We start from the raw sequence: 18845 nt of genomic DNA, 5'->3' as shown, positions 1-18845 counted from the left end.
GCAATTTGCAATTCTAGGCATTTATCCACGGGATACAGGTGTGCTGTTTCAAAGGGACACATGCACCCCCATGTTTATAGCAGCACTATCGACAATAGCCAAAGTATGGAAAGAGCCCGAATGTCTATAGATGGATGAATGGACAAAGAAGATGTGGTATATATATACAATGGAGTATTACTCAGCAATCAAAAAGAATGAAATCTTGCCATTTGCAACTACGTTGATGGAACTGGAGGGTATTATGCTAAGTGAAATTAGTCAGAGAAAGACAAAAATCATATAACTTCACTTATATGAGGACTTTAAGAGACAAAACAGATGAACATAAGGGAAGGGAAACAAAAATAATATAAAAACAGGGAGGGGGATAAAACATAAGAGACTCTTAAATATGGAGAACAATCTGAGGGTCACTAGAGGGGTTGTGGGGGGGGGATGAGCTAAATGGGTAAGGGGCACTAAGAAATTTACTCCTGAAATCATTGTTGCACTATATGCTAGCTAATTTGGATGTAAATTAAAAAAAAAAAAAAAGATAACCCCTGGGAAGCAGGGTGCTGGGGATAGGCTTAACAGTATAAACGTGCATTGAATAGTAAGTCCTAGAGATCTAATGCCCAGTACAATGAATATAGGCAACAATATTGTATTACAATCATCAAACTTGCTAAGAGACTAGAACTCAATTATCCTAACCACTGAAAAGAAATGGTAATTATGTAATGCGATAAAGGTGCTAATTATCACAAAATGGCAATCATATTAAAATATATATGTAACAAATTAACCTGTTATACACCTTAAATTTATACACTATTATAAGTCAAGTATATTTCAATAAAAAAATAACAGTAACAATTTTCAGAATCTCCAGTAGTGATGAAGGTTAGGTGAAATAGATGCTCCTGTATTGTTGGTAGTGAAATAAACAGGCAGAATCCTCTGAAAGCAAATAGGAAAGAATCCAGCATCAAGAGTCCTAGACATTTTTATTGTCTTTGATTCTTTCATTTTACAAGGAAACACCTTAAGGAAATAAGCCTTACAGGAAAATAAAAAGCTATGGGACAAACAAGTTCATTTGCAGCATTACTTACAATCATGAAAGGTTAGAAGTAAACCACATAAAATAGGGCAAGTCACAAAAATGAGGCAAATGAAGACTATGCCATAACAAGGGAAATGTTTAGATATGGCAAAAGAAAAATAAAACCCAAATTATATATTTAATATGCTTACACCTATGTAAAGATAAATCAACAGAAGAGAAAGAAATTAACCAAAATGTGTTTATATAGGATTATGCCAGGAAAATGAACATTGTTCTGCTCATCTTGTCCTTTTTCCAATTTCACAAACTTAACAAAAACCATTTTATTGAGATATAACTCACATACCATAAAATTCATCCTTTTAAAGTATACAATTCAGAGGCTTCAGTATAATCACAGTTGTGCAACCATCACTATATCAATTTTAGGACATCTCATTACCCCAAAAAGAAACCCAGTGCCCTTTAGTAATCACTCCCCATCCTCCCTGACCAGCCCCCAGCCCTAGGCAACCACTTATCTGCTGCACCATTTTACATTCCTACCAGCAATTACTTAAACTTTTATAACAACAAAAAATGTACAATAGGCCTGTACAATTGAACTGCTGCTTGCTGTAAGGCAATGCTACATCTCAACTGGCTCAACATTTGCAAAGTAAAATAGTGGCTCCAGTAAAATACAAGCTGGGCTTCTACAGGTTGGCAGCTTTCCTGTTTGCTGAGATGGGTTGTGAGACAGGTGCCTCTTTTCTTTTTTTTTTTTTAATTTTTTTTTAACATTTATTTATTTTTGAGACAGAGAGAGACAGAGCATGAACAGGGGAGGGGCAGAGAGAGAGGGAGACACAGAATCTGAAACAGGCTCCAGGCTCTGAGCTGTCAGCACAGAGCCTGACGCGGGGCTCGAACTCACGGACCATGAGATCATGACCTGAGCCGAAGTCGGACGCTTAAGGGACCGAGCCACCCAGGCACCCCTAGTTGCCTCTTTTCTTTTTTAAAACAGACTGCATTTTGTTTGCTTAGCAACAGGAAATAGGGTGGTCTTTAATCTTAAAATTCTGACATTGTTATGTGTCTCAAGCAGTTTCTGAGCCAGGAAAGCTGAAGAGAGAATGTTGTGTTTCACATTCTTGTTGACACAGGAATAATATTAGGAATTGAACAGTTTGAGACAGACATTATTGCCAAAAGAAGGTGCATGTATCAGTATTTAAGGATCTGAAATAATTATCAATGTTTCTACGCCTTCCTATTACTTTCTGTAGCTCAGTGCTTGAGGTAAATCTCTAATCCAGGATTTTGGTTCAGTTCTTCCTTTTCCTGACACAATTCTCTATCTGTAGTTTCTTTAAACATTTTAGGAGCTGGGGAAAGTGATTGCAAAGGAAATGGATATGACTAAAAATAATGTTTATTTTTGAGAGAGAGAGAGACAGAGCATGAGTGGGGGAGGGGCAGAGAGAGACAGACAGAATTCGAAGCAGGCTCCAGGCTCTGAGCTCTGAGCTGTCAGCACTGAACCCAACACGGGGCTAGAACCCACAAATGGTGAGATCATGACCTGAGCCAAAGTCAGACGCTTAATGGACTGAGACACCCAGGGCCCCCAGAAGGTAACTTTTAAAACCAGGACTACATCTTTACTGGGGGGAAAGAAGAGAGACCTAGTTTACAATTATTATAATGATGACTTAGTTAATAATTACTAACTACAGGGGCACCTGGGTGGCTCAGTCAGTTAAGCATCTGACTTTGGCTCAGGTCATGATCTCGTAGTTCATGAGTTCAAGCCCTGTATCACTCTCTGTGCTAAGAGCCTGGAACCTGCTTCAGATTCTGTGTCTCCCTCTCTCTCTGTCCCTCCCCTGCTCACACTCTGTCTCTCTTTCTCTCTTAATAAACATTTAAAAATTAAAAAAAATTACTAACTACAGCTGTCAAAGCAGGTAGATCTTAATCATTACTGTACTTTGAAAAATACATGTTATACTTCACATTCTTTAAAAAATGCTCAGAAAATCTTAATTTTTTTCTTACTATATTATTATTTCTTTCACAGGTGAGGGAACTGAGAAATATCAAGATGAATGCAGACTAGAAATGGAACTATCAGACCAAATTTTCAGCTTTCACACAGTTCAATGATTATTTCTAGTTTCTGTGTAAGCAAGTCCTTAAGTCACATTGAGATTTCAAAAACAATCCCTTAATAAAAATTTACATATAACAATCCTGAAGGAATTATTTTACTTCATCATGTGTTATAAACTGAATTGTGTCCCCCTTCCCCAAATTCTTATGTTGGAAGCCCTAATTCCCAGTATGACTACTGGGAGACAGGGTCTTTAATGGGATGACTCAGGTTAAATGAGTTTGTAAGGGTGGGGCCCTAATCCAATATGACTGGTGTCCTGATAAGAGGAGGAGATACCAGAGATCTCTCTCTATACACACACACACACACACACACACACACACACACACACACAGAGAAGAGGCCATATGAGGACAGAGAGAAGGGACAGCTGTCTGCAACCCAAAGAGAGAGGCCTGATCTTGGACTTCCAGCTTCCAGAATTGTGAGAAAATAAATTTCCATTGTTTAAGCCCCCAGTCTACAGTATTTTGTTATGGCCACCTGAGCTGGCTAAGACATCATGCCAAAGTAATTCTTAACACTTCTTTCATTTTGCCACTGTGATAGATTATAGACACAATCAATTCACAACTAAGGCCACAAAGAGATATCTCTGGCCATTAAATCCAATAGTCACTAGAACCATATTAATTTTAAAATGGATCCGTTAAGTTTAGGCTTCAAAGGTATCTTCTAGAAGTAACTTTGTTGGGCAAATCCCTATAACATAAATCAACTACAAGCTGTTACCACCCGGTGGCTTTACGTCCCCTTTCTTTAACTCATAGGTAGCCTCTCCATCCCCAGAGCTCGTGTCACCACTCTCTAGATAAGTGGCAAAAAGCTGGACCAAAGAATGGCTACTCTCACGGAGACCAAAGACGGAGATGATGGGGACAGTGGTGAGAGTGGTGGCAGGATCAGTGAACATTTGCCAAGCACTTACCAGGTGTCAAACAGATTTATATTCATTACCTTTTTTTAATTCTCAAAACAACCATTATTATTGTACTCATCCTTATGGGACTTAGCAAGGTTGAACAATTTGCTCTTGGTCACAGATTCAAACCCACACACGAGGACTCCAATGCCCATCTCTTATAATGAAGCTCAAATTGTATCATTGAACCACAGCTTTTTTGAAAAACAAACATAAAAGTCTCTAATAATAAATTGGAAGTCTACATCCAATTTCCTACTAAATTCAACCAGTATAAAATCAGACCTATTAAAATAGGACACTAAGTGGAACCTGTACCTGATAAATAAAACCAAGTCTATATAGGGTAAATGGGAAGAGTAGGAGAAGAGCAGATAAAAACTTCAACATAAATTCAGCATTCCTAAATTGTACCAATTGGTGATTTTCAAAAAATAAACACACACACCCCAGCACCAACATTTTCCCCAATACCCCTAGGTTTATGCAATTAACCTTGATCAAAACAATAGAAAGCCACAGCATGCAAAAAAAGAAGCTTAACAAGTGTCTGAGAATATCAAGACAATAGCATTTTCTTTTATAATACACTTTAGTATGCTCTGTACATGCTCTGTGGTTCCTATACAGGGTGGCTCGGGATATAACTGTGTCTCTTAGAGCTTCCTGTTAAAAAAGAAATGTGCAGGACTACATTAGAAAGACAGAATGCCAACTCCAGTTTCTAATTTTGAGAGAGGTGAGGATAGAAGCAACTAACATACTACAATTAAAAGAGCGATCCCATACACAGGCAGGCTCTTTCTTCCTAAAATGGATTAACCACTGCTCATCCCTTCCTCAAACTTTTTGGGTTTTTTTACTGTATTAACATTATTTTAAAATTTTTTAAATGTTTATTTATTTTTGAGAGAGAGAGAGAGAGAGAGAGAGAGAGAGAGAAACAAAGCACGAGTGAGAGAGGGGCAGAGAGAGAGGGAAACACAGGATCCGAAGCTGGCTCCAGGCTCTGAGCTGTCAGCACAGAGCCCGACCCAGGGTTCGAACCCACGAACCACAAGATCATGACCTGAGCCGAAGTTGATTGCTCAACTGATTGAGCTACCCAGGCGCCCCTAGTGTATTAATGTTATTAAACTAATTAGAGTTTCTATTTCTTGAGGATAGCTGGATTGCTGGCACAAAGCATACGTGTACATCCAACCCCCTGAACAGTCAAAAATCTGTATATACCTTAACTACTAATAGTCTCCTGTTGACTGGAAGCCTTATCCACAACACAAATGGTCAATTAACACATACTTTTAATATTATATGTGTTATATACTTCATTCTTACAATAAAGCAAGCCAGAGAAAAGAAAATCATAAGGAAAATACATGTACAAACTGTACATAAAGTTCAACATCTGTGAATAAGTGGACCCGTACATTGTTCAAGGGTCAACTGCATATATAATTGTGATAGTTATTGCCAGATTCCTTTCCAAAAAAGTTCTAGGCATGAATACATTTTTTTCAGACTACATGAAAAAGACTTTTTTTTTTCTAATACATTATTTCATAGAATATAAGTATATGAAGTTTGGAAAATCTTATAAAAAATGGAAATCAAAATTTGTTCTCCTGTGGAGGCTTCCATAATCCCTTGTACCATCAAAGGGAGAAAAGAAACAGTGTTTTCCACAAATTTTGTCTTCCTCTTGCCAAATCGGCTTGTTTCCGTTTCCCCTTCTCCTTGACTTTTTCTCTCTTCCCTATCACTCTACTACAAGATGTGTACCTATATATATATGAATGCAATTTTCTCACCTGTAAGAGTCTTTGACACATAACACACTTGTCACATAATTCCACCACAGAGACAGCAAAGGAGTGATAGTTGTGTAGCCAAATGTCTTCACAAAAGGAAAATTTAAAAATATGGTTATTTTCATTCTTGACTGTGAGAAAGAGGTTAAGTCTCTTCCAGAGAGACTTCTTCCCACCATTCTCCTAAGTGAAACCTTTCTTGCAATGACTGAGAAGCAAAGTTGATGTATTTATTAATTAAGGCTCTGCCACTGACCAGCTAGGTGATCTGGAGACAAGTTACTTAATTTCTTTGGGCCTCCATCTCCTAATTTGTAAAATGGGCATAAAAATAAATCTTACTTCGGAAAGTTGTTGTAACGAGTGTGTGTAGACATGTGTGTGTGTGTACTGTATTCTATAAAGTCCTTAGAACCGTACCTGACACAGAGTAAGACCAATGCAAATGTTAGCTGTCATTCTGAGCCACACTACCCACTTGGGAGGTACCCTCAAAAGGAAGCAGGATGTGGAGAGTTCAAACTTCACCCGGCCTCAGACTCCAGTGGAATGGGGCACACCCCTCGCTCAAGAAGAATGGCTCCCTCCTCTTCCTCACCAGGCTGGTGGGCTGCTACCACTCACCAGGTGGAGCAGTGGATGGGCCTAGACCCTACCGTGCAGGAGATCATGGTCTAATGAGCATGGAGAGAAGAGCATTTTCTAGCGTCTCCTGAAAAAAAAGGCCTGCAAATCTAGTATTAGCGCCAGGACTTGAAAAACTTTGTGTAATTCAGTTTAATTTTTAAATGTCTTGTGAATAGAAACACATACAAGTGAAAAAGCTATTTAGATAAAAGAGGCCCAGCTGAACACCTTCTGACTTTGTCATTGCTCTAGGTCAAATAAAGTCACAACTCTGCGAGGGTGTATCACTATCCCAAGCAAGGTACAATGTCCTAGTATTAGAAACCTGGGCAACCGCTCAGAGCCCCACTTTAGGGAGATGCTTGCACTCTTCAGAATTGAGCAGTGGTTCAAGGAGACTGCTGGTGAATGAGGTACTGTGGGCCAGTAAGGGTAAGAAATTGGGGCCTATATAGATAACTTTAAGTAATAACCCAACCACTTTACTCTTGCCCTGCACTGCTCTCTCCAGTGGCCGGTATGACAGGGCCAGACCCACATCTATGGGAACCTCACCATCCCAGTACATGCCCACAGTGTCCTTCTGGCCTGGGAGCTTCCCTCACTGCTCTGCAGCAGCCAGGAGTAGAGCCAGCCACAACATTCAGTCAATGACAGATAGGAACTGAAGAATATATCCCCACTCCCTTTTCTACGCCCATGTGTGAAGACACTAAGGCATGCGCTACACAGTCTTCCAAGGTTCCCCAATAGGACTGAGCTCTGGCTGCTCACAGTAGTAACCCATTCAATCATTCAATCACACACTACTGGTTGTGTCACCTTCCTCTCTCCTCTGTGCTTCCTGGGACCACCTCCCAAATAAACCACTTACACTCCAATCCTTGTCTTAGGATCTGCTTCCAGAAGATTCCAACCTGAGTCATTTTCTCTTTATGGGTATTTCAGGAGAGTCTTACCCTTTACCCTTGCCATCATGTTATTTCAATCACTTGTCTCCTCCACAATGCCGGTCACTTCAGCCCTTGGAGATGAGCCCAGGCCCTACAGTGGCTGCCTTGGTCTTGTGAATACTGCTCAGATCCCAGGAGCCATGGTCTGTCCTCTGGAAACGGAACTCTTCCCATCATGTAATACTGGGCTGTCTTCCCTGTTTGGTGCCTCCCCTGCAACAGGGCTGCTCCCCACCACAGTTTCACCACCTCTCCTGACACAGCTCCAACCCACAGGTGAAGCCACTGTACACAAAGTGCACATGTCTTCTCAACTGGAAGTTCTTCTTCAGCAGAGCTTTAAGGTATTTCTTCTGCCCTACCAAGCCAACTCAAATGGATTCTCCTTTAAAAAAAAATTTTTTTTTAGCATTTATTTATTTTTGAGACAGAGAGAGACAGAGCATGAACAGGGGAGGGGCAGAGAGAGAGAGAGAGAGAGAGAGAGAGAGACACAGAATCCGAAACAGGCTCCAGGCTCTGATCTGTCAGCACAGAGCCCGACATGGGGCTCGAACTCACGGACCGCGAGATCATGACCTGAGCCGAAGTCGGACGCTTAACTGACCAAGCCACCCAGGCGCCCCGGATTCTCCTTTTAGTGTAAACATGAGCAGTTCAGAGACAGATGCTCTGCTTTCCTTGGCTCACCTGATTTAGCTGGAATATTATAGCACCAAATGAGACCAAGGTTAGGCACAAATGCAGCATCTAAATGGATAATTGGAATATTTTGCATGATGTTGGCCAGGGTGTTTTTATTGGATCAGGAATTTTTCCCAACTTTTGAAGAACATTTCACCCACACCACCTCAGATGGCAGGGCAGCAAGATGGCTAACTGCATGGACACTGAAGCCAAAGAGTCTGGATTTGAGTTTTGGCTCTGCCTCGCTGTGTAGTCTTGGGGAAGTTAACTAACCTCTCTGAGCCTTCCCATGAAATGAGGATAACAACAGCATCTACTTCCAGGATTGTTGAGATGATTAAATGAGTTGATGACCATAAAGTGCTTCATGTAGCACCTGGCACAGAATAAGTGTGCACTGATCATTACCCATTGTTACAATTAACATGAGAAGTAGAAGTAACAGCCCGCATAACCATTCTCCATGTGACCCTTGCAGGAAGTATTACAACAGTGAAATGGACCTCTCCAGTTAGCCTTCAGCCCTGTGACAAAATTCCCTGGTCCTCCACAGATCTCCAGCCAGGCCTAGCACGGTACACTCTTGCTGTGAAGGATCCAGTTCACTTCTGCTTTTAGTAGAACAAGTTTCATAGTATAATAGTTCAAAGATTGCCTCGGGTAGTTTCAACATTTTAACAATATTTGTTATTCCTATCCAGGAGCATGGAATCTTTTTCCTTTTTTGTGTGTCTTCTTCAATTTCTTTCATACAATGGAGTATTACTCACCAATCAAAAAGAATTAAATCTTGCCATTTGCAACTACATGGATGGAACTGGAGGGTATTATGCTAAGTGAAATTAGTCAGTCAGAGAAACACAAAAATCATATGACCTTACTCATATGAGGACTTTAAGAGACAAAACAGATGAACATAAGGGAAGGGAGACAAAAATAAAAACAGGGAGGGGGACAAAACAGAAGAGACTCATAAATATGGAGAACAAACTGAGGGTTACTGGAGGGGTTGTGGGAGGGGGGATGGGCTAAATGGGTAAGGGGCACTAAGAAATCTACTCCTGAAATCACTGTTACACTATATGCTAACTAATTTGGATGTAAATTTTAAAATATAAAAAAAAATTTTCTCTCTCTCACACAAACACACACAAAAATAGTTCAAAGAAACTTCACAAACCCCATCCCAAAATTGATATCTCATTCACAAATGACAATACATACGCTTTGATTTTTTTTTTTAATTTTTTTTTTTAACGTTTATTTTTGGGGAGAGAGAGACAGAGCATGAGAGGGGGAGGAGAGAGAAAGAGGGAGACACAGAATCTGAAACAGGCTCCAGGCTCTGAGCTGTCAGCACAGAGCCCGACGTGGGGCTCAAACTCATAGACCGCGAGATCATGACCTGAGCTGAAGTTGGACGCTTAACTGACTGAGCCACCCAGGTGCCCCTTGATGTTTTTTTATGTACGTTCTCTAGTCACTGCTCATATAAAAAACTAAGTAACTAGAACATGCCAAAAGACCAACAGAATTAGAATTTACACCCTGCCCCAACAACAAAAAAATGCAATGTATAATAGAGGGAAAGGATTACTGAATTATAGTAAAATTTGTGAGGATCCGAATGGGGGCTTGAACTTTGTCTTTTTGCTATCTATTAACCAAAAACCAAAAGTTTACTAGGTAAACTAATCATGGAAATAAGCTTGGGGAACAAGTAGACCAATTATTAATTCTCTTAAGAGAACACAGGACTCTGAAAAGTAGCCAGAGGAGGCATGAAAACTCTGGATGCCTTATTATGAAACTGAGCTAGAGTTTTACATTGAGAAAATGGACAATCACTGCTTGATGACTTTTCTTGATAGAGTATCCATGTTACTGCTATGGTTGAAAGGTATACAATCACTTAAAAAATATAGCTTCTTATAATTCAGAATTATCATTAATTTGACAAGTCCTCTCCCCCTCATCAGTGTTTTCCACTTTAATGGCAACCCTCAAGTTAGGCTCTTAGTTAATTCTTCCTGTCTGAACGAACCCTGATTCTTCAGTTCCACCAACTCCTTCCCCCAGTTCGTCCTCCATGGCACCTCCAGCCTTATCTCCCTGCTGCTGCACAGCTGTGATGTCACTGCTCCATCCACAAGTCCTGCCTTTACCTGCCCCAACACATACACACACACACTATTACACATGCCCACGCATGCGCGCGCGCGCACACACACACACACACACACACACACACACACACACACGATTCCAGGAGGAAATCTCAATTCTTAATGTGGCACTAAGAAGTTCCATGATATAACTTTCCAACCTTACTGTCTACCACTTCCGTACAAGAACACTGGACTTCAGCCAGGCTGCACAACTGCCCACTGGGCTTTCCTGCTTCTACTCCTTTAATCATGACATCTCCTGGCCTTCGAATGTCTACCACATCCCCACTGACTGATATCTTTCCCATCCTTCACACTAGTTCAAACACCACCTCCTCCACTGAGTCTTGGGCCACTCATTTTGGTAGAAGCATACCTTCTTTCTTCATGCAGCACATGCCCACCACATGTAACTGGCATTCATTACATACTATCTTGTGCCTTAGAAAGGACATCTCCTTGTAGGAAGCACCTTGAGCACAAGCACTGTGGAATTCATAGGGGGATCTCCTACTGTGGCTTCTCACACAGATCACATGCTTAAAAACGATTTATTGACTTCAACCAGTGACACCATATTGCGCTTCAGGCCAATACCTGAAGACCAACAACTCTGGGAACAGAGACTAATTCATATGACTGTCTAAAGAAGACATGTATGGATTTCCACAGGAAAAAAAATGTAACTCATATGATAAGCAATTATTCTGGAATTAGCATATAATAAGGATTCATTAATTCATCATTTTACTAAAATGTATTTACCTTTTAATTAATGGAACACCAATAAGAAATTGAATATAGGCAAGAAAGAAATTTCTCAAAATGTTACCTAATTGATTGTTATATACAGTCAATAATCAAAGCTTTTAAGATGACACTTTATAGTACACAGGAAAATACCTGTCTTCTAATTATTATATGTAACGTCTTTAAGGGGTTGTCAGCTGTATGTCTCTTGCCCTAATTTTAAATATAACTTAAAAGGAGACTATGTAATTGTATGTAAGGTAAGGGATCACTAGTGCAAATACAAAAAAAAGTCTCCCATTTTACTTAAGTACCATTGACACTGCCGTACTAAGAATGCCTTTATCAGGAATGGCATAGAAAGAACAAACCGGCTTATAGATTAAAAACACATCAATTATTTCATGACCCAATGTCAAACAGAAAAACTGCCTGAATGGTTTAGAAGTCTATCACATCATACCACATTCGGCATACATCTAATGGCACAGAAATCATTTATCATTAAAAGGCCTTTTTATATAGGTCAAGGTTTCTGGGGCTTGGTGTTTTGTATCTTACAGTTTAAAGAATGCTCTAAATTCTAGGTTTTTTAACTTTTTAATCTTTGGGAAGGAAAACTAAAACTTCCTATAAACTCAGATTAATGCCTGCTAATGCATGGAAAAAAGGAAAACTAAAACCTTCCTCCTACTATAAAAACAAAATAGTGTGGCCTCTGTTTCTTTTCTGATAAGAGTCTTAAATACCAAACAGTTAACTGCATAATAACATTTACTGGCAGCCAGGCAGTCTGCTTAGCAGATATATAAAGCAGGTAAAAGGAGAAAAAGTTAATTTCTTGGCTGAATGATTCCATCGGTAGCTATAGGGCAAACCTGAAAGTCTTTTAGTAAAGTAGCAGTTGGTTCTTCTATCAATCTGTAGCACACATACTCTTCCAAGGAAAGCATTAAATATGAAAATCATATCCCGTTATCATCTGTTTCCAGCTTTCAGCCCAGTAAGCTTTTCTTAATGAATGCTGCAGCCTAAGGAACAAGCACGCTGTTGGCTTTTCTGAATAATGGAGTGATGCTACCATTTTTGCTTATTACAATATCGACTGGCTGAGGGGGTTTCACACATAGTCACAAGTGACTACTCTTGCCAGCATGCTCCAAGTTATTACAAGATGTTTTTAGACATTTCATCTAAAAGAGCTTTACTGCTTTTAGTGAAGAAAACATCTATGGTCTTGAACAGAATCATTTATATGGAGATAGGCTGCAGGATTAGAAGCCTGCATTACGGCAGATACATAGCAGAATTTATTTAAGTATTCCTTGCCAGTCTTTTTGTCTGTTGCTTAGATATGCAATCTTTTCTTTCCACTTTCTCTGTGAAAAGGTTAAAATGTACAAAATTATATATACAAAGAAAAGAAGCAAAATTCCACATTTTGTTTACCTTTTATTTAAAACATTTCTGGAACGAAGAAAAAAAGCAGTGACAAAGCATTATTTAGAGAAACATAATTTCACCTGCTAACAACACTAAGGTTTTCTTTGGAACCTATCTCTTTTAAACCTGCTGCCTTTTAAACCTGCTGCCTTTTAAACCTGCTGCCTTTTAGCAAATTTAATTGAATTAGACATTAAAGCAATACTCTATAAGTCTTTAAATAATACTTAAGGTTTAATAAAAAAGATCTCTGTAATAAGATGATTTTATTTAAAACAATATAGTAAAAGAGAAACACTCCAGAAATCCTCTGTTAACAGAAAGTTTATTGTTTTAACTTATTACCTTTTCTCTGTCTTCATCTTTCAGTTCACCTTTTATTCCAGGTCTATCTTTTGAGAGTAGCTGTGTCTTCTTAATTTGAGCCTCATATTCGGTCTAAACAGAAACAAAGTTTTGATTTTGTGGTGGCTCTTATTATAACCAGCATCTGCCTATATTTTTTAGTCTTTAGAGTATAAAACAGTAAAGTAGAAAGTAAAAGTTGATGTTACTAAGAAATTCAACTTATCTTAGAATAGAAAATTTCACAAATAAAATGTCAAAAGCTGAGGTCTATAAAATGCTGTATGTTTTTAAATAAGACCTGATGGCTTCTTACTGTCTTCCATCAATTTAGGGAATAAAACCTTAGCATATTAAGCTATCAGGAAAATCCAGTTACTTTATTATGAAAGCAGCACATTAGACAGTGTTTACCCTGAAAAGTTTTGTCCTAAAGGAAAATAAATCAATCCTACAGACTTCTTATCTTTATAGATATCTACATTAGTATCATGGTCCTACTAATCACAGGAACAGAGTATATTATTTGCTAGCTCATCGACCTGAAACAAACTCCATTTTCTATGAATAAAAATATACAGGAAACATCAATGATCAGCACCATAGGAATGAAGTTTGCTCTGGCACTAATAACTACATGAAGATGCCTGCATCATTATCGCACTATAATTGATGAAAGTGATTCCATCATAAAATGACTTTTTCTTAAAAGCAAGGCATAAAAAGGGCTTTGATTCAGTATGTTAGTAATTAAAGCCTTAAGAAATTCACGGATGGTGGTTCATCACAGATAAGTATCAGAACATTTTCTAAATTAGGCCGTGATGCACTGCAATTAGAAAAACACCTATGAGATAATCAGAGAACTGTTTCCTTAGTTCTTAGTCTGAACATGAAATTGGCCTGAGCTTTGTTTTGACATATAAAAAAACAGACAATCATCATGAAAACTCACTTGTTTCCCTCAAAATATCTTAAAAGATATTACATGCTGCCCCATTTCTAATAAGAGTTTAGCAGGGAATTTTTTTTCTCTATCAGAATGCTATTAACATGATAGATGACAGTAATAATCTAAAGAAATACCTAATTAAATGGAAGTTTTATAAGGCCGGTAAAAAAGATAAACCAAGAAAAGATTTAAAAATAAGGCAACTAATACAATACAATTTACATCTCTCTGTTCTACCTACTCCTTTGGACTCAGAGATAGTTACTTTTCAACTCCAAGAGCTTTCAAAAGGCATACTTTACAGATTCTAAGGGAAAGTATCTTTAAAAAGGGATGGGAGTGGATTATGAAATAAACAAAATAAATATTGAGGTTTATTAAATAATTGCTGGTTAAATAAAAACTCTGTTCCTGTGGCTGCAAATATTTTCTTATGTTCTTTGAGATCAGTTATAAACACGCAACAGGCATTATACCTACTTTTCTCATTATGGGATCATTTCAGAGCCAATACCTTCTAAAGACAGAGCACTTTCTCATGGAAACATGACTTTTGTTTAATTCATTCTGCTGCAGCAAAAAACTTGTAACTGCATTAGGACTTTATAAAGAATAGTAACAGAAGTCTCAAGAGTCCAAATTACATTGCTCTCAATGGACCTGAAAAATTCACTGAAGTGTAGGTACTTTCCTAAATTAGTGATACAAATAAAAACTGAACAATGTACTTGAAATCAAAAGTTGCTATGATAAATTGAAAATTGATGCAAACTATAATTCTGCATCCCCTAGGACCACAGATTTGCACCTACAAACATTTTGTTCTCTTTGCCATTTATTCATACATATGATACTTGGTTACTATCCATCAAATTTACCTCCTAAACATTGGAGAGCAGGGATTTTCAACCCCACCTCCTATTCTATCTGCATATAAAGGGTTGTACTATGTTTAAAAGTTTTTTCAGTTTGGAAAACTGTATAGACAAATCTTTCCAAAAATTCCCTAGCTAAAAATGATAAAACAGCAGAGCATGTGCCCTATTTTTCCAATTATCAGTCTTTCCATGTTTTATGCCCCACTTCTTCTTTGATAAGGTCCCATTATATTTCCACAATACATCAGGATTTGTACTGCATCCTTTCTGTCTGGTGCTGATTCAGGTCTCTGTTCCCTTCTTGCCATGTGGCCCAGATTCCTCTTACATTTGCTGTTTCAGGGGCCAAAGTTCTCATGGCCCGGTAGCATCTGCCAGTCCACAGCACCTCTAAGGACAGTCCCCTCTTCCCACAAATCCCCCAGGGAAACCTATTTTAATGAACTCAAGAGCACTGAATCAACCTATCAGGTAACTAACTTGTTCCGTCTGCTAATGTATTGCTTCCCAGCACTGAGCTTGATGCTGCCCACCTAAATTTAGGAGAACTTTCTATTCACTTCCCCGCTGTGCACAATTTCATCTCAGCTCAACTGATGAAATCTGTTGACGATCATCTGGGGTTATCTGAAGGAGGTGGAGGTCATGGGATATCTTTCAGGTCTCTGGGATATGTTTCCATGTTAATAGCACATCTCATTTTCCATTCTTTTCTTCTTTTCTTCTGTATCCCCACTTACATTCCTTCAAATTCCCCTCGTCACATTACCATTTGCCTGAAAGTGCCACCACTACCTTTTTGTTTTTTTAAACAGGCTTCCTTCTTTCAGTGGTCTCCAGGATTATATAAAAATTCTTGGTTACAGAACTGAACAGACATTTAAGATCTGCTGGCCCAGCTTCCACATGTTAGAGTTGAAAAAATGGGTACAGAGAGTTACATAAATTGTTTGAGTTCACCCTCAGGACTACAAGTCACAGTCTTTTCTCTTCTATTTTTTCCAGGATATGGGTTTCCTTTTATTATTTCTTAAGCATTTATTTATTTTTTAGAGAGAGTGGGGAAGGGGCAGAGAGAGAGGGAGACAGAGGATCCGAAGCAGGCTCCAGGCTCTGTGCTGACAGCAGAGAGCCCAGAGTGGGGCTTGAACTCACGAACTGTGAGATCATGACCTGAGCCAAAGTCAGACACTTAACTGACTGAGCCATCCATGTGCCCCTATGGGTTTCCTTTTTAGATGTTTTTTTACAAAAAGGTATGCAGGAACACTTATTTATATTCAACTAATACATATTAACAAGTAAGACACTCTGGTTGATAAAAAATGGGAAAAGCTACAGACTGTCCTCCAGGAGCCTGAAGGTCCTGCCCTGCCCAGAGTGGCTGTCACAATGCTCAGTAGGAATCAAATGAGGGCTCAAATATTTGTTGTCTTCAAATTTTATCCCTCATAGGCACATATACCCTAATGACTGAATTTCCAACAAGAATCACATCTTTAAATAGTGACATTGTATCTTCAGAGTGCCTCTGCTATTAAACAGAAATGCTCCTGGGAAGGTATAACACAGGATAGAACCAATACCACATTAGCTCTCACATAGTTGTTCATGGTCCAGAAGAGAGCAAGTTGAAAAATACAGAATTAATTTTCAGTCAAGGGAGAAGTCCCAGTGCTTACTGAGTGCTTAAAGAATAGGGAGGTGCTCCTCAAAGCTTACTGAGTGCTTATTATGTGCCACATTGTGGCCCAGATACTGACAGCACTGAAATAGTAAGATGAGGAGCCCACAACGAGGTGGAAAAACAGACATGTAAGCAATGACAACACTATGAAGGAAGTGCTTACTGAGATAATTACGGCCCAGACCTAAGGCAGGATAGAGAGAGAGAGGGCTTCTAGTTGAAGAAGATAGGAAATGATGTGATGCTTTCAAGAAAATATAGCAGTCAGCATGTTTAAAACTTGGATGCATGTGAGTGAGTGTATTAGTGTGTAAGAGAAAGAATGTGCACATGATTGGAAGATAAAAGATGGAGAGGGACAGTGGGAAGACATGGGAGTGGAGGGAATATTGCATAAGAGATGGGGGGGAAATGGAGGAGACAGGTGCGGGGAGAGCAGAGCGTGGGCAGAGAGTGAGCAGAGATGGGAGGCAGAGATGGGGAGAGAGGAAGGAGGTGAAGGGAGGCAGTAGGGAAGAAAAAATGTGCACATGTCTGTATATTTGTGTGAGACAGAAATGAGAAAGGACATGTGTGTGTTAAGGGTCATAAGGTTGAGCTGCAGGGTGGTATGCAGGCAGACGCCAGCATCTGGGCTTTATCCTGAAAGGCTGAGCAAGCACTCAAGGATTTCAGGGAGATGAGAGATATCATCAGATGGGGACTCTCCCTGAATGCCCTGACATACCAGCCTCATGCCTGGCACTTGAATGGGGAAGGCTGAAACAGATGCCATGCTCCACACATGTCCCTGGGACCCTTTTGGGTGCTCCTAAGTCTCAACATTCCTGTCTCTGTGCCTAAGGAGCCTGTGGTTAATTTCTCCCCCCCCCCCCCATCTCTTTGTCATCAGCCTTTAATCAGTGATGCTCAGGAGCCATGTCTGCATATTCCAAATGCTCAGAACCATTTGCCAGGGTTTCCCTGTAAGTTAAGTTCCAGATGCTGACTATGGTAGTTGGCTTGATAATACACCCTTTTCCATGGGGGTTGTTGGGGGAGGTGGGATGATGGCGTCCCGTGGTGGCGGCGGCGAGGCCTGTTGGGCGGTTGCCCATTGGGCCTACAGCAGCACGGCAGCTTTGGGGCTGGCGCCCTTGCGGGGCCCTTAAGGTGTCAGTGTTGAGGTGGTGGCTTGCGGCCCCTGGTCCCCCACCTCGCTCGCCCCCACCCTGTCCAGGTACCTAGGGCATCGCCGGCGCGGAGGTTTAAAGACCCTTTGGGGGGTCGCCCATCCGCTTCGGGTCAGGGTGGTCAGGCCTGTGGGGAGTTGTGGAGGCTGGTTTAAAAAAAAAAAAAAATATATATATATATATATATATACACACACACACACACAATTTATATATGTACACACATATATACATATATGTATATAAAACATACATTTGTGTATATATATAAAACATATATTTGTATATATATATAAACATATATATGTATATATACACTAGTATATACATATCCGTATATATATTTGGATATGTATATACTAGTGTATATATACCCTTTTCCAGCTACCTGTCCTTCCCTGTTTCACCTCCCCACTTGCCTCCTGACATCCCATGCACTTCCCAGATGAACCACTTACATTTGAATCCTTGTCTCAGGGTCCACTTCAGGAGAACCCAACCTGAGATAAGCACAAAGGGCACCAAAACACCTGCTTTAAGGCCCAACTGGGGCTCTTCGACAAGCACCAACGCAGGGAGGGGGAGTAGAGGCAGGAAGGGGGAGAGAAGGACACAATCTTCACAGTACTACTAATATTTATATTCTTGAACTGAGCTTAGTTGGCCTCTTTATCTGACAAGTAGCAATATAGCCACAACACCGTGTTTTCAAAATGACATGACAAATCAACATCCTTAAAAGCCCTGAAAATTATCATAGGACCCCAAAGTAGTATAATTCATAAAATCAGTTTAAAATAAAAAAATTCATAAAATATGTTTGCCTTTATCCCATTTAAAAAGATTTTAATATTATATAATAAATAGTCTTACAGTCTTACAAAAAGGGAGAAATTCACTTAATACAACTTGGGCCAAATCCCCACTTCTCACATACTGCCTCATTTCGTTTCACTTTCTGGAACTCTACCAATTATTAGTCCATTTGCATCAACTATATTCTATTCAAGGGGAAATACCCCTAGCATCGTGGGGTGTGTGGGCAATATGCTTCCCCAGAACACCTTTCTCCTAAGACTTACATGTGGTCAGTCAGTGGAGGTAAAGATCTGCTACCTGAGTGGGGCAGACTCCAGCCTTCCTAAGGCTACCACTGGATACCAAGATGAAATGAAGAGGAGGAAAGGAATGGGAAGACAGCACGGCAAACATTCCCCACTCTGAATCTCTGCTTA

At 39.6% G+C, this 18845-nt stretch overlaps 1 protein-coding gene across 2 annotated transcripts in view; it reads right to left on the bottom strand.

Annotated features, from left to right (window-relative positions):
• KIZ (kizuna centrosomal protein) overlaps nt 1–18845 on the bottom strand; it is a 143482-nt gene that overhangs the window by 108598 nt on the left and 16039 nt on the right. For both annotated transcript variants that reach the window (XM_042980994.1, XM_042980995.1), the window contains exon 4: nt 12922–13014. In XM_042980994.1, the coding sequence (XP_042836928.1) occupies nt 12922–13014 (93 nt within the window). The remainder of the gene's footprint in view (nt 1–12921; nt 13015–18845) is intronic.

The sequence above is a fragment of the Panthera tigris genome, chromosome A3 (assembly GCF_018350195.1).
Source record: "Panthera tigris isolate Pti1 chromosome A3, P.tigris_Pti1_mat1.1, whole genome shotgun sequence".
NCBI lineage: Eukaryota > Metazoa > Chordata > Mammalia > Carnivora > Felidae > Panthera > Panthera tigris.
Note: the sequence above shows the minus strand (reverse complement) of the source record. Positions and strands in the feature narration are given on the sequence as shown.